General features: G+C 50.9%; 1 protein-coding gene across 2 annotated transcripts; it reads right to left on the bottom strand.

Annotated features, from left to right (window-relative positions):
• Window positions 1-4,994: 4,994 nt before the first annotated feature.
• On the bottom strand, window positions 4,995-11,678 carry LOC128351608 (uncharacterized). 2 transcript variants are annotated; one of them, XM_053311291.1, is made up of 3 exons: window positions 11,327-11,678; window positions 7,873-10,416; window positions 4,995-6,870 (listed from the first exon to the last, which is right to left on the bottom strand). In XM_053311291.1, the coding sequence occupies exons 2-3, from the start codon at window positions 9,550-9,552 to the stop codon at window positions 6,481-6,483; spliced, it is 2,070 nt and encodes a 689-aa protein (XP_053167266.1). In that variant the 5' UTR covers window positions 9,553-10,416; window positions 11,327-11,678; the 3' UTR covers window positions 4,995-6,480. The 2 variants fall into 2 exon arrangements, with proteins under 2 accessions (XP_053167266.1, XP_053167265.1); XM_053311290.1 differs by having other exon boundaries at window positions 7,873-10,413.
• Between the last annotated feature and the right edge of the window lie 961 nt (window positions 11,679-12,639).

The following is a 12,639-nucleotide window of genomic DNA, read 5'->3' as shown; positions in this document are numbered from 1 at the left end:
CACACACACACAACATTTTTCAGCACATGAGCTGTTAGTCTGGATGTCTACCAATAATAACAATAACATACTTAATTTTTTAAAATGATACAATAAAATAACTTTTAATCTCCTGCCACCACAAACTGACAGCTTCAATAAGTATTCCCAATATATGGAAGTTTAGTTTGAAAGTTAACAGAACTTTCATGATATTTCCTTTTGATTTTTTTCCACCTTTTTGAAACATTGTAAATTATTTCCATCATTAATATAACTTGAACTGGATGAAATTCCATTCTGCTTGTATGTGTAACAAACCTCATTTCCTTGTATTATGACTTTCCTATAAGAGCATGCAATCAATTCATTTTGTACTCAGTGTCTTGTTTCAAAGTACTGTAGACAATGTACTTCAGAAACCTAGTGCGTTTAAGAAAGGTCTACTTGACATTGCACAATCAGAAATAGAAACACAAAAGGAGATACAGAACTTTTAATAGTTTGATGCTTTTAAATAGTTTTGATGTTGTTTTAAATTTTAAATTATTGTAATGTTTTCACCCTTTCATTTGTTGTTTGTATTGTTTTGTTGTAAACCACCCAGAGACTTGCATTTCGGGTGGTATACAAATATGCTAAATAAATAATAAATGAAAACTTAGGGAGCTATTTAGCGCCACTGTGGTTGCTAGAGCCATTGGAAAGGAGAGCTGGTCTTGTGGTAGCAAGCATGACTTGTCCCCTTAGCTAAGCAGGGTCTGCCTTGGCTGTGTATGAATGGAGACTTGATGTGTGAGCATTGTAAGATATTCCCCTCAGGGGATAAAGCTGCTCTGGGAAGAGCATCTAGGTCCCAATTCCCCCCGCCCCGCCCCAGCATCTCCAAGACAGGGCTGAGAGAGCTTCCTGCCTACAACCTTGGAGAAGCCACTGCCAGTCTGTGTAGACAATACTGAGTTAGATGGACCTATGGTCTGACTCAGTATAGGGCAGCTTCCTATGTTCCTATGAGAGCTCTGATTTCAAGTATTAGTCATAAGCCCTCTTCAAACATAAATTTGCCCTGCTGTAGCTGTATAGTGGTCCTACCCGCACCACATCACTCACCCATGCATCCCACCACTTACGCTTACAGCAAAGCTTACCTGAAGATGGCAGAACCCTACCCATGATGGTGGGCATTCCTGTGATTGTGAGACTTTATGCTTTATGTGAGACTTTTTGCTGCCAAAAGATGCCTTCATATTCAGTGCTTTCCATTCTTGGAGGCCAGACCTGCAGTTCAGTTTACGGCTAGTCCTCATGGCTGATGGAGACTTTCTTAGGGAACAGTTCAGATTTTGCAGCCCAACCAACTGGTATCTCTTACACAATACAGGGATGTCCCAGGAAAAAAGTAACTACCTCTCCCAGCTTCTGTGGGAATAATCTAACCGGATGGTCTTAGAGAACACAAGAACATAGAAAACTGTCTTATATGGAGTCAGACCATCGAGCCATCTAGCTCAGTATTGTCTATACTGATTGGTAGCAGCTTCTCCAAGGTTATAGGCAGGAGTCTCTCCCTGCCCTACTTGGAAATGCCAGGGATTAAACCTAGGACCTACTGCATGCAAGCATGTGGATGCTCTTCCACTGAGCTATGTCCCATCCCCTAATATCTTGCAGCACTCACATATAGTCACTCATCCAGATTCAAACCAAGACAGAACCTGCTAAGCAAAGGGACAATTCATTTTCCAGAAGACCAGCTCTTTTTCCTCTGTCTAGTCCAGGCCTGCTCAACTTTGGCCCTCCTGCAGTTGTTGGCCTACAACTCCCATAATCCCTGGCTATTGGCCACTGTAGCTGGGGATTATAGGAGTTGTAATCCAAAAACAGCTAGGGGGGCAAAAGTGAGCAGACCTAGTCTCAGGAATATAACTAACTTTTATTATCAAATTGTTTCATTGGGTTAGTTCATGTTTTCCATATTGTAGTGTACCAAAAGCAAGATTCCGCAGAGTGTACCATGTCAAGGGATGTTGTGAAGCAAAAGAGGTAGATTAAAAATTAAATATACTAAGAAAATGCTGTGTTAGTTTCTGGTGAGCAGCGTGGTTAAGAAGGTTGTTATGAATGCTGGATAGAAAAGGGAATTATTAACAGCAATAATGATGCATTAAAGAAATGTTTGCCATTGACTTAATTTGGATTGTATATTCTCAGTCAAATATCCTTGAAAAGTTAAAAACATGTTCCCTTATGGCTATTTCTAATTAGCATCAACCATTCTATAAACTGTTGTAATTTAAAATAGTTGCTAGCATCATATCATAACATACCAGTTAAACAGGAAGGTCTCTTTAAATACTACACACTCAAGGATTTTTAAAATAAATTTTTTGTGTCTGGAACAAAATATCCTTTACTATAAACTATGCTAAAAGTTCTGTAGTATGTAGATTTTGGTTCATTAAGTTTATTTGACTTGAATATTACAATTTTTGACCAACACAGCCAGACAAAACTTCATGATAATCACATTAATTCCAGTGGCACTACTCATGAGTAATTTAGTGTAGATGTCAGCCACTGTCTAGTTTCATATGTTTAAGTGGCTGACATTAGGCTTGTGCAACATGTCTAAATGTGTTCCACACTGTTGGAGGGCCAGACCTACACTGTTGGAACAACAAGGTGCTCAACAACAGCAGGGAGCCTCTGAAAGCTGGAATAGTCAGTAGGCTCATGGCTGTTGTTACAGAACTCTATCAGAACTCCAACAGGGATCCTTCCCCTTGCTGCTTGCTGTCCTTTTACAGGGTTGAGTAGGGGACAGAGCTGCAGGTTGCCTCATCTTCACTCTGGAGGAAGTGTGTGTAGACACAGAGACACACCACATCTTTTTTGTGGCTTGATTTTTTAAAAGGACTTCACAATACCGTTTCCAGGAAAAAAACATTTTCCTAGAAGCGCCCAAAAAGAAGCCCCAAAAGAAGTGCCTTGAAAGCAATCCCTCAGGATGCTGTGCTTTTGACTTCAAAGCCACTATATATCAAGAGGGAGGCTCCAATATGAAGCCACTGAGCTAGGATTTATTAGGAAATTAGGCTTCATCAAATTTGGACTCAAGATATTAGTCCCACCATTTATTCATGGTTCTACTTTGGGTTAACATAGGAAGAAAGAGTCAAAATAAACTTTATGAGAAGTGCACAGCTGGTGTTTCCATGATTGCCTTCTTGGCAGCCAGATCAATAGCAGAGAATGGGGGAGAGAGGATTTAAATTTACCTCCCTCCTATGTTCCTAATCTGGATCACTCCTCTCCCCACAGTTGCTATTTACCCTGGGGGTGCGGAGTTCTCATTGATATCAATAGGCATAGCTGATATACTATTATCGCTAATATTTTGAATAAGTTATTCTGTTCTTATCTTGCATAAATTTGGTTCAACATAGAAATGCTATAAATTTTCTGGTATCTCTTGCATTTCAAAGCCCTTTTTCCAGACAGTTTACATGTTTTCTCTATATCCATCCATATATATATAGATATTTATATAAGTCCTATTAAGATGTTATGTTGTACCTGTGTTCAAATGTCTGTATACACGTACTTCTTGTTGTGTGAAGGACTGTTGATTGATTGATTGATTAAGTGCTGTCAAGTTGGTGTCGACCACATGGATAGATTCTCTCCAAGATGATCTGTCTTCAATTTGGCCTTTAAGGTCTCTCAGTGGTGCATTCATTGCTGTTGTAATCTAGTCCATCCACCTTGCTGCTGGTCATCTCCCATTCTCTTTCCCTCAACTTTCCCCAGCATTGTAGACTTCTCAAGGGAGCCGGGTCTTTGCATAATGTGTCTGAAGTATGATAGTTTGAGCCTGGTCATTTGTGCCTTGCATAGAAATTCTGGATTTGTTCTATGATCCATTTGTTTGTTTTCCTGGCTGTCCATGGTATCCTCAAAAGTCTTCTCCAGCACCACAATTCAAAAGTGTCAATGCTTTTTCTATCTTGTTTCTTCAAAGTCCAGCTTTTGCATCCATAGAGTGCCATGGAAAAAACCATGATATGAACGATTCTAATTTTTGTAGGTGTAGACATGTCACAGCATTTAAATATCCTTTCCAAGGCCTTCATTGCAACCCTACCAAGTGCTAGTCTGTAGCATATTTCTTGACTGCTGGATCCTTTACTGTTGATGGTCGATCCTAAAAGGCAGAAGCTATCCACCACTTCATTGTCTTTAGTGTCAATTCTGAGGCTGGTTGCTGTACCCGCTGTCATTTGTTTAGTCTTCTTGACATTTCATTGTAGACCCATTTTTTCACTGTGCTCCTTCACTTTCATTACTAGAGCTTGCAGATCATCTGCATTCTCAGCTATCAGAGTGATGTCATCAGCGTAGCAAAGGTTATTGATGTTTCTTCCTCCAACTAACTATGCTCACCTTCTTCCAATCCAGCTTCTATCAGTATATGTTCAGCATATAAATTGAATAAAGAAGTAGACAGCCTTGTCTTACTCCTTTGCCAATCTGGAACCAGTCTGTTTCACCATGTTCTGTCTGGATTGTGGCATCCTGTCCTGTGTATAGGTTTCTTATGAGAACAATGAGATGTTCTGGGATGCACATTTTCCTAAGGATATTCCAGAACTTGACATTTTTGACACAATCAAAGGCTTTTCTGTAGTCAATAAAGGACATATTGACTTCTTTTTAGTATTCTTTGGTTTTTCAGTTTTCCAGTCTGCATCACCAATGATGTCTCTTGTTCCTCAGTCTTTTCTGAAACCAGCTTGAACATCCGGCATTTCCCTTTTCATGTAGAGTTCTAATCTGCATTGGATGATCCTGAGCATTATTTTGCTAGCATGTGAGGTTAAGGATATTGTGTGATGGTTTGCACAATCTATTAATTCTCCTTTCTTTGGTATGGAGATGTAGACTGACCTCTTTCAATCTGTTGACCACTGTGTCATTGCACCCAGACCCAAGGAGACACGGACACAGAAGTATTATGGAGGAACTGGTCACTTTATTAGGGGTGCAAGGTTTTAAGACAGTGCCTGCACAGGCACGGCAGCTGGGGTTGGCATTCAGAGCAGCAACAGTGCGGGCTCGGATGGGGGGGGCACCACGTGGCCACCCCCGCCCTAGAATCTCATGGCACAGACACCTCGGCTCCAGGCGGCCCACCTTCCAGAAGGGGGCGCCCTTCGTTGCCGACCTAAGGTCAGGACCCTGCAATTTACATCACCTGTCCGATGCTGTAAAGCCATACGGAAGGGTGTCGGTTGCAGGGAGGTGGGAGCAAGGCAGCATCCCTGATCTGTAAAGCCTCAAGGGATCTGCCCCTCCACCTTACAGCTAAAGCTTACCTAAGGTGCCGCACCGCATCAGCCGCTCACCTCCGCACTGTGCCCACCAACCCCGTGGTAAAAGTGACCACAAGCTATTCCCTGGCTAACTAATCAATCCCGCTAAGCAACCTTGCTACTAACTGGTATAGGTTGAGGCAGGCGAAAAAAGGTGCACGCTAAGGCCAATCAAGCGTATACCCAAAAAATTCCTGCCCGGCCCCAAACGGCGACCAGCAAAGCCCAACCTATGCCAGAGGGAGGGAGGGAGGGTGCTCGGTCAGGGAAGGACTGAGCCGGCACAGGCCTGCTGCCGGTTCACTGCTGCTAGCCCCGCCTCCGAGACGGAGCCGGGCCAATGGGAGCTAGCTCCCAGTGCCACGTGCTCCAGGGGGTGGGGCTGAGGGCAAACAAGCCGCGCAGCCTAGAGCGGCTGCGATCGGCTGGCTTGCACCCAGACCCAAGGAGACACGGACACAGAAGTATTATGGAGGAACTGGTCACTTTATTAGGGGTGCAAGGTTTTAAGACAGTGCCTGCACAGGCACGGCAGCTGGGGTTGGCATTCAGAGCAGCAACAGTGCGGGCTCGGATGGGGGGGGCACCACGTGGCCACCCCCGCCCTAGAATCTCATGGCACAGACACCTCGGCTCCAGGCGGCCCACCTTCCAGAAGGGGGCGCCCTTCGTTGCCGACCTAAGGTCAGGACCCTGCAATTTACATCACCTGTCCGACGCTGTAAAGCCATACGGAAGGGTGTCGGTTGCAGGGAGGTGGGAGCAAGGCAGCATCCCTGATCTGTAAAGCCTCAAGGGATCTGCCCCTCCACCTTACAGCTAAAGCTTACCTAAGGTGCCGCACCGCATCAGCCGCTCACCTCCGCACTGTGCCCGCCACAGCGGGCGTCAGCCTAGCTTGACGCCCCGCCACCCCACAGGCCTAACAGCACTGTTGCCAACCCCAGCCGCAGATCGTCTAAGAAATACCTCATACCAAGGGGGGACAAGTGCACCCCATCACCCCTGAATAACTGGGGGAGCGAGAACACGATGTCGTTGTGTGGGATGCACCCACCCCCCTTTGAGGCGATGAAGCGCGCCATGGCCGCGTTCACCCCGCGCCTAGCCCTATCTACCTTGTTCTGCTTCACCGCCCCCCTCCAGACTCGCCGCTGAGTGATGTCAGACCAGATGACCACCAGCCCCGGGCACCAGGAGAGGGCGACCACCAGGTCCTGGGCAATCTGTCTTGAGAGCGAAATGCCAGACTGGTCCACCAGGTCGTTGCCTCCAAAATGCAGCAGCAGGACATCCGGGACAGGATTCCCTTCCAGGAACTCGTGCAGCATCGGCAGGAACTGGGCCCTCTGCATGCCCTGCCGGCCAAGCCACTCCACAGTGGCCCAACGCCCCAAACCAAGCTGGGTTCCAGGGTCGGCGCTCTGCGCCCACTTGCGTGCCCAGAAAATGAAGGAATGGCCCAGTATGAGGACTCTTGCGCGCTGCCCGGCCGCCCTCGGCCCAGCCGACTGAGGCCCTGCGCAAGAGGAGAAAGCGTTAGGAGTGGCACAAATAAATGGTTCGTGGGTGGGGGTGGGGTGGGGCAGAATTTATGCGCCCATCTACCGCACGTATCGGCGGTAAGCCGCTGACCGCCACCTGCCCAGCCGCCGGATTTCCGGGCCCGAATAACCCATCCGAGCAGCCATGGAAGCCGCCCCAATCTGAAAGGAGTGGGGGGCCAGATCCTGGGTAGGCACCCCCGCCGCCACAAAGGCTCTCCTCATCACCGCCCAAAACTGGAATTGGGTCACGTGGCGCCCATTAGCGTGGATAAAGAGGCACCCCATAGCTGAACCCCTGGCCTCCGTGTAGTCCTCCAGTGCACGGACTGGGCACAAGCCCGGGTCGCCAGCGGCATGCAGCGCGACACTCTGCCCCTTGCCTCTCTGATCTGTTTTTGAAAACCCAAGGTGCAGTACCACCCGGGAAGCACCCACGGTGAGGTCACTGAATTGAAGTACCCTACTCGTGGGGCCGCGCCTGCTCCTGGGGAACATCTCTCCAACCCTAAAGGCCCCGAAGAAAGCAACCAAGGCTGCCGCCCTGAACAGGACCTCCTCATAAGGAGACGCACAAACCCCGGCAAGTTGCCGCAGTGCCAGCTGCAGCGCCTCTGGGGTGACCGGCCTACATCGGTCAGGTTTCACGGGCGTCTCCCTCGCCCAGCCCTCCAGCATGCGCCAGACCCTGAAGTCCCCAGAATGGTCGGGGAGGCCCCTTGCTTTCCCAAAGAAAGCCAGCGCAGCCAAATGGCCGGCCATGGTGCTCACCACCAGCCCCTGGGCACGGAGGTGCACCAGGTACTGCATCAGCTGTTCCGGCGGCACAGGCCACACATGGACCAATCCTACCTGAGCTCTAAACTGCAGAAAGGCCCTGACCCTTTTGTCGTAGGCAACCCGTGTCCTGGGCGCTATGGAGGCTTGGATGGCCCTAAACGCCTCTACATCCCAAGGTTCCACAACCATTCGGGCACCTGCTCGGGCTCCTTGGCGGCTCCAGGTGCCAGCTTCCGGAAGCGCTGCATCTGGAAGCGAGACAGGGCATCTGCCACCTCGTTCTGCACCCCTGGAACATGCTGGGCGGTGAAGAGCGTGTTATGGCGAAGGCATGTTAGAACCAGGGCCCGCACCAGCCCCATCACCCTCTGTGATTTGGAAGTCTGGCTATTAATAATCTGAACCACGGCCAAATTATCGCACCAGAAACGCACGACCGAGTCCTTGAAGGACTCGGCCCAAATGTGCACCGCCACCACAATGGGGAAGAGTTCGAGGAAGGTGAGATCCCTTGTGATTCCCCGTTCCGACCAGCTGCCCGGCCATCGTTCCGCGCACCAGCGCCCTCTCAGGTACAGGCCGAACCCAAGGCTGCCCGCGGCGTCTGACTGAACCTGGAAGTCGGCCTCGAGCAGCTGGGAAGAACGCCAGAATGACACCCCATTAAAGGACTCCAGGAACCTGAGCCAGAGCCCCATATCCTCCCTCATGGCGGTAGACACCCTAATGAGGAAATGGGGTCGATTACACCCCACCATGGCGTCACACAGGCGCCTTAGAAAGGGGCGACCTGGAGCCACCACCCTGCAAGCGAAGTTCAGGTGGCCAACCAGCGATTGCAATTTGCGTAGCGTTACCTTCCTAGCCTCTCTGCATTCCCTGAGCAATTCCCTCATGATGCCGAGCTTGTCCCCGGGGAGGCGTGAGAGCTGTCCCACCGTGTCCAGCTCTATCCCCAGAAATGTAAGCTTCGTGGTCGGGCCCTCTGTCTTGTCCTTAGCCAGTGGCACCCCCAGATCCCCGCAGAGTGCCCTGAATGAGCGCAGTAAGTGTAGGCATTGGCCAGAGCCCTCCCTTCCCCCGAAAATAAAGTCATCTAAAAAGTGAGCGGAGGAGCGTAGCCCCGCCCTCCGGCGCAGTGCCCATTCCAGCATAGAGCTGAAAGCCTCAAAGGCTGCACAGGAGACCGAGCATCCCATGGGGAGGGCTCTGTCGATGTAAAATCCCCCTTTAAATGCGAAGCCCAAAAGGTCAAAGTCATCAGGGTGCACGGGCAGGAGGCGGAAGGCGGATTCAATGCCGCACTTCGCCATCAGTGCCCGAGGCCCGCAGCCCCTGATCATGGCCACAGCCTCATCAAACGATGTATACCGTCCTGAGCAAAGGTCCGCCGGTATCCCATCGTTAACCGAGTCGCCCCTTGGGTAGGACAGGTGGTGGATAAGCCTATACTCTCCCGGCGCCTTCTTAGGGACCACGCCCAAAGGGGATACCCGCAATGTTGGCAGTGGCAGCCTGTCAAAGGGGCCCAGCACCCTCCCCAGAGACACCTCCTTGGCTATCTTTTTCGCTACTATGTGTTCCATCCCCCTAACCGATTTTAGGTTGCGTGCAAAACTATGGACCCGCCTGGATTGGCACGGAATCCTAAACCCCTTCACAAAACCATCCTCAATATAGCGTGCGCGCTCCCTGTTGGGGTAGTCACGCAGCAGCCTCCGGAGCACCGGGATTTTAATTGGGCTGGGGCCCTTTTCCAGCCGTGGCTGCTGGGCCCTTTGCCCCTCCCGGGCCTTGGTATCCCCCTTTTCCCCTAAGGGCTTTGGCCCGCTGGCAGTAGATACTGGCGTGCCGCCCACCGCAGAAGCCACAGTCATGCCGGTACTTGCACGGGGAGCAGGCACACTTCCCGTTCTTGTTAAATTCCCAGCACACCAGGGGACCTTGAACCCCCTGTGCGCCTGAGGCCGAAGCCGCTGACGCTGCCGGTGTTTTGGAAATGAGGTGCCCGCTGTCGGCGCGCTCGCCAACCAAGGGCCTCGCGGGTGTCATAATCTGAAGCCATAACTCGGGGTGCTGCCTTTCCCAGGATATACCCGCATTGCTGGAGGCGCGCTCGCGGAACGCTTGGTCGTAGCGCTCCCAGGCATTACCAGCAAAGTCCATGAAGGCTCTGTGTATAATATCAAAATACTTAACAAGAGCGGGGCCCCGCTCTGGATATTTCTGCATCAGAACACCCATGTAAATTGTGTACCCCGAAACCCAATTTGCCCAATTATGCTCAATGGGCTTCCGCTTTGTCCTCTCCTTGTCCTTCCCCTGGGACCCCTCCTTCTCCAGTGGCTCCGGCTCCTTGAAGAGCAATTGGAACACGTCAATGCACTCTCCTTTCCAAATCTGTTCCTTAACTGCCGGAAGGAGGTGGTCCCCCAAGGGTACGGGCCCATCCCCAGTATGCCAAGCAGAGCTGAACTGCGCCGTTGGCCCCTGGGTGGGCAAAGCAGCGCTCCCCCCTTGCCAGACCTGATTACAGGTGGCGTGTGGAGATGCCCAGTTAACTGGCCCTGGGAACCACCCGTATGGTCCGTAGGGGGTGCTAAAGGGCAGTCCCCACGGCCAGGCCCCCTGTGGGGACTCACCATTGTCATCCCTGCCGTCTCCTGGTCCTGAGTCCGCCGGTTGTGTCGTGATCCCCGCTGGTTCCTCGTGGGCAGTTCCCGCCGCCGCCTCCAAAGCTGCTAGACAGTCAGCAAAGCCCTGCATTAGTTTTGCCTTCTTTTCCGCCCTGTTTGACTTTTTTGCATGTGGGGGCACCCCCGAAGGCCCCCCGCCCGCCTCGTCGCCCTCTAGAGTGGTGTGCTGCCTCTCAAGGGCCTGCAGCCGTGCTATAAACGCCCTGATGGCGCCCAGTTCCAAATCGCCCTCATCGTCGGAGGAGGATTCGGCGGGTGCGTTTGGCCTCTTAGGTGGCCGCGTTGGCTTGCCACCCTTCTTGGCTGGAGCCTTCCCACCCTTTTTAACTGGGGCTTTCTTAACTGGGGCTTTCTTAGGGCCCATGTCCCAAAGGATGAAGCTTATGGGCCTGTACCCTGCCCTCAAGTGCGTAAACGAGTGACCTGGCCGGCGCAAGGCCTGACTGAGGCCTACGCTGGCAAGGAAGGCCTATGAGTCACAGCGCCTGCCCCACCTAGCCGTGGTAAGGCCCAGCCCCACTGAAAGGCCCCCAAATGAAGCTTAGGCCCGGCAGGGGAGGCCCACGAGCCCACCAGGGAGGCCTAGTCAATGCAGGCCCCCAAAATGGGTGTGTGTGGGGGGTTAGGCCCTACAGGCCCGACAATAAAGGCAAAGGCCGCCCTTAGCAGAAGGCCTAAATGGGCCCTGGGTTGAAGGGGTTCACACAGTTCAAGCCAACACCCCCAACGTCCAATCAACCCTCCCCCCAGATGACCGGGTTAGTCAATTGCCCCCCCCCGCTGAAGGCCTGGCGCGGCCTACTGAGGGCCTGGGGCGGCCTGCTGCCCTCACTCGATGCTGGGCAGCTTGGGCCTGCCGGGGCCTAGAAGCCCTTGTGTGGAGAGGCCCGAAGATCAAAGGCCGTTCCGAGGAGGACTTAAAAGCCTCTCCTGTGATCCCCCCAGAGCCCGTTACCACAGGCGGCCGGGCTACAGAGGCCCTGGCCGCCGAGCCGCTCCAATCCGCTGCTCGCTCGAAGGGCCGCTGCACTGCTCCCCGACGTTCCGCTCCCGTGGGCCTCCTGCTCCGGCTTCCGATTCGGGTACCCAGCCAGCCACGTGGAGGCCCCGAAGCCGAGCAGCAGCACGTCCTTCCTTCTGCTCGGTCAGGGAAGGACTGAGCCGGCACAGGCCTGCTGCCGGTTCACTGCTGCTAGCCCCGCCTCCGAGACGGAGCCGGGCCAATGGGAGCTAGCTCCCAGTGCCACGTGCTCCAGGGGGTGGGGCTGAGGGCAAACAAGCCGCGCAGCCTAGAGCGGCTGCGATCGGCTGGCTTCTCCAAATTTGCTGGCATAGTTTGGTTAGAACCTTGATTGATACTTCTTCTGTTGCCTGCTATATTTGTATAGTTATTCCATCAATTCCTGTAGCCTTCCAACTTGATAATGACCAGAGTGCTGATCTAACCATCTTCCCATATTAGAGGTTCTTGCAAGTAGGGAATATCTTCTAGAGTATTTTGGATGTTGATATCCCTGCTGTACAGATTTTTACTATACTCCTTCCATCTCTGTTTGATCTTCTCTGAATCAGTTACTATCTGTCTGTTTGCATCCCTTAACATACCAATTTGAGGCTGGAACCTCATTCTGAGTTCAGAGATCTTTTGGAAAACTTGCCTTGTTTTTCTGTGTCTATTTCCAACCTCAAGGTCTTTACAGATGTCATTATAGTATTTATTATTATTATTTATTTATTAACTTATTTTTATACCACCCAAAACTGACTTCTCTGGGTGGTTTACAACAAAATAAAAACAGAAAGTAAAACTTTAGTTAAAACAAAAATGAAAAGTTTAAAACATTACAACAATTTAAAATTTTAAAAAGAATATTTTAGAACAGCGTTAAAACCATTAAAACAATATTAATCAAAAACCTGGGTGAACAGATGTTGATTTAAAGACTTTTTAAAAACGGTCAGAGATAGGCACAGGGAGCACATTCCAAAACTTCAGGGCAGCAGTGGAGAAGGCCCGTCACTGAGCGGCCACCAGAGGAGTCAGTGGCAAATGCAGACAGACTTCTCCAGCTGATCTCAGTGGGCGGTGGGGTTCATGACAAAGAAGACGTTCTCTTAAATACCCAGGGCCCAAGCTGTTTAGGGCTTTATAGGTTATAACCAACAATTTGTATTATGCCCAGAAACATATCGGCAGCCAGTGTAGCTCCTTCAGTACAGGAGTCATATGGTCTTTCTGAGATCACTGAGAGACCAACCTGGCTGCTG

Source organism: Hemicordylus capensis, chromosome 3 (assembly GCF_027244095.1).
Source record: "Hemicordylus capensis ecotype Gifberg chromosome 3, rHemCap1.1.pri, whole genome shotgun sequence".
In the NCBI taxonomy this organism is placed as follows: domain Eukaryota; kingdom Metazoa; phylum Chordata; class Lepidosauria; order Squamata; family Cordylidae; genus Hemicordylus; species Hemicordylus capensis.
This window is presented reverse-complemented; position numbering and strand designations above follow the sequence as displayed.

Excerpts from the sequence above, each read along its gene's own strand:
- LOC128351608 (XM_053311291.1), bottom strand. The coding sequence starts at position 9,552 with ATGACTGTGGCTTCTGCGGTGGGCGGCACGCCAGTATCTACTGCCAGC. Across the intron at positions 6,871-7,872 it reads CCGCCAAGGAGCCCGAGCAG|GGCCTCAGTCGGCTGGGCCG; the intron begins GTGCCCGAATGG and ends CCTCTTGCGCAG.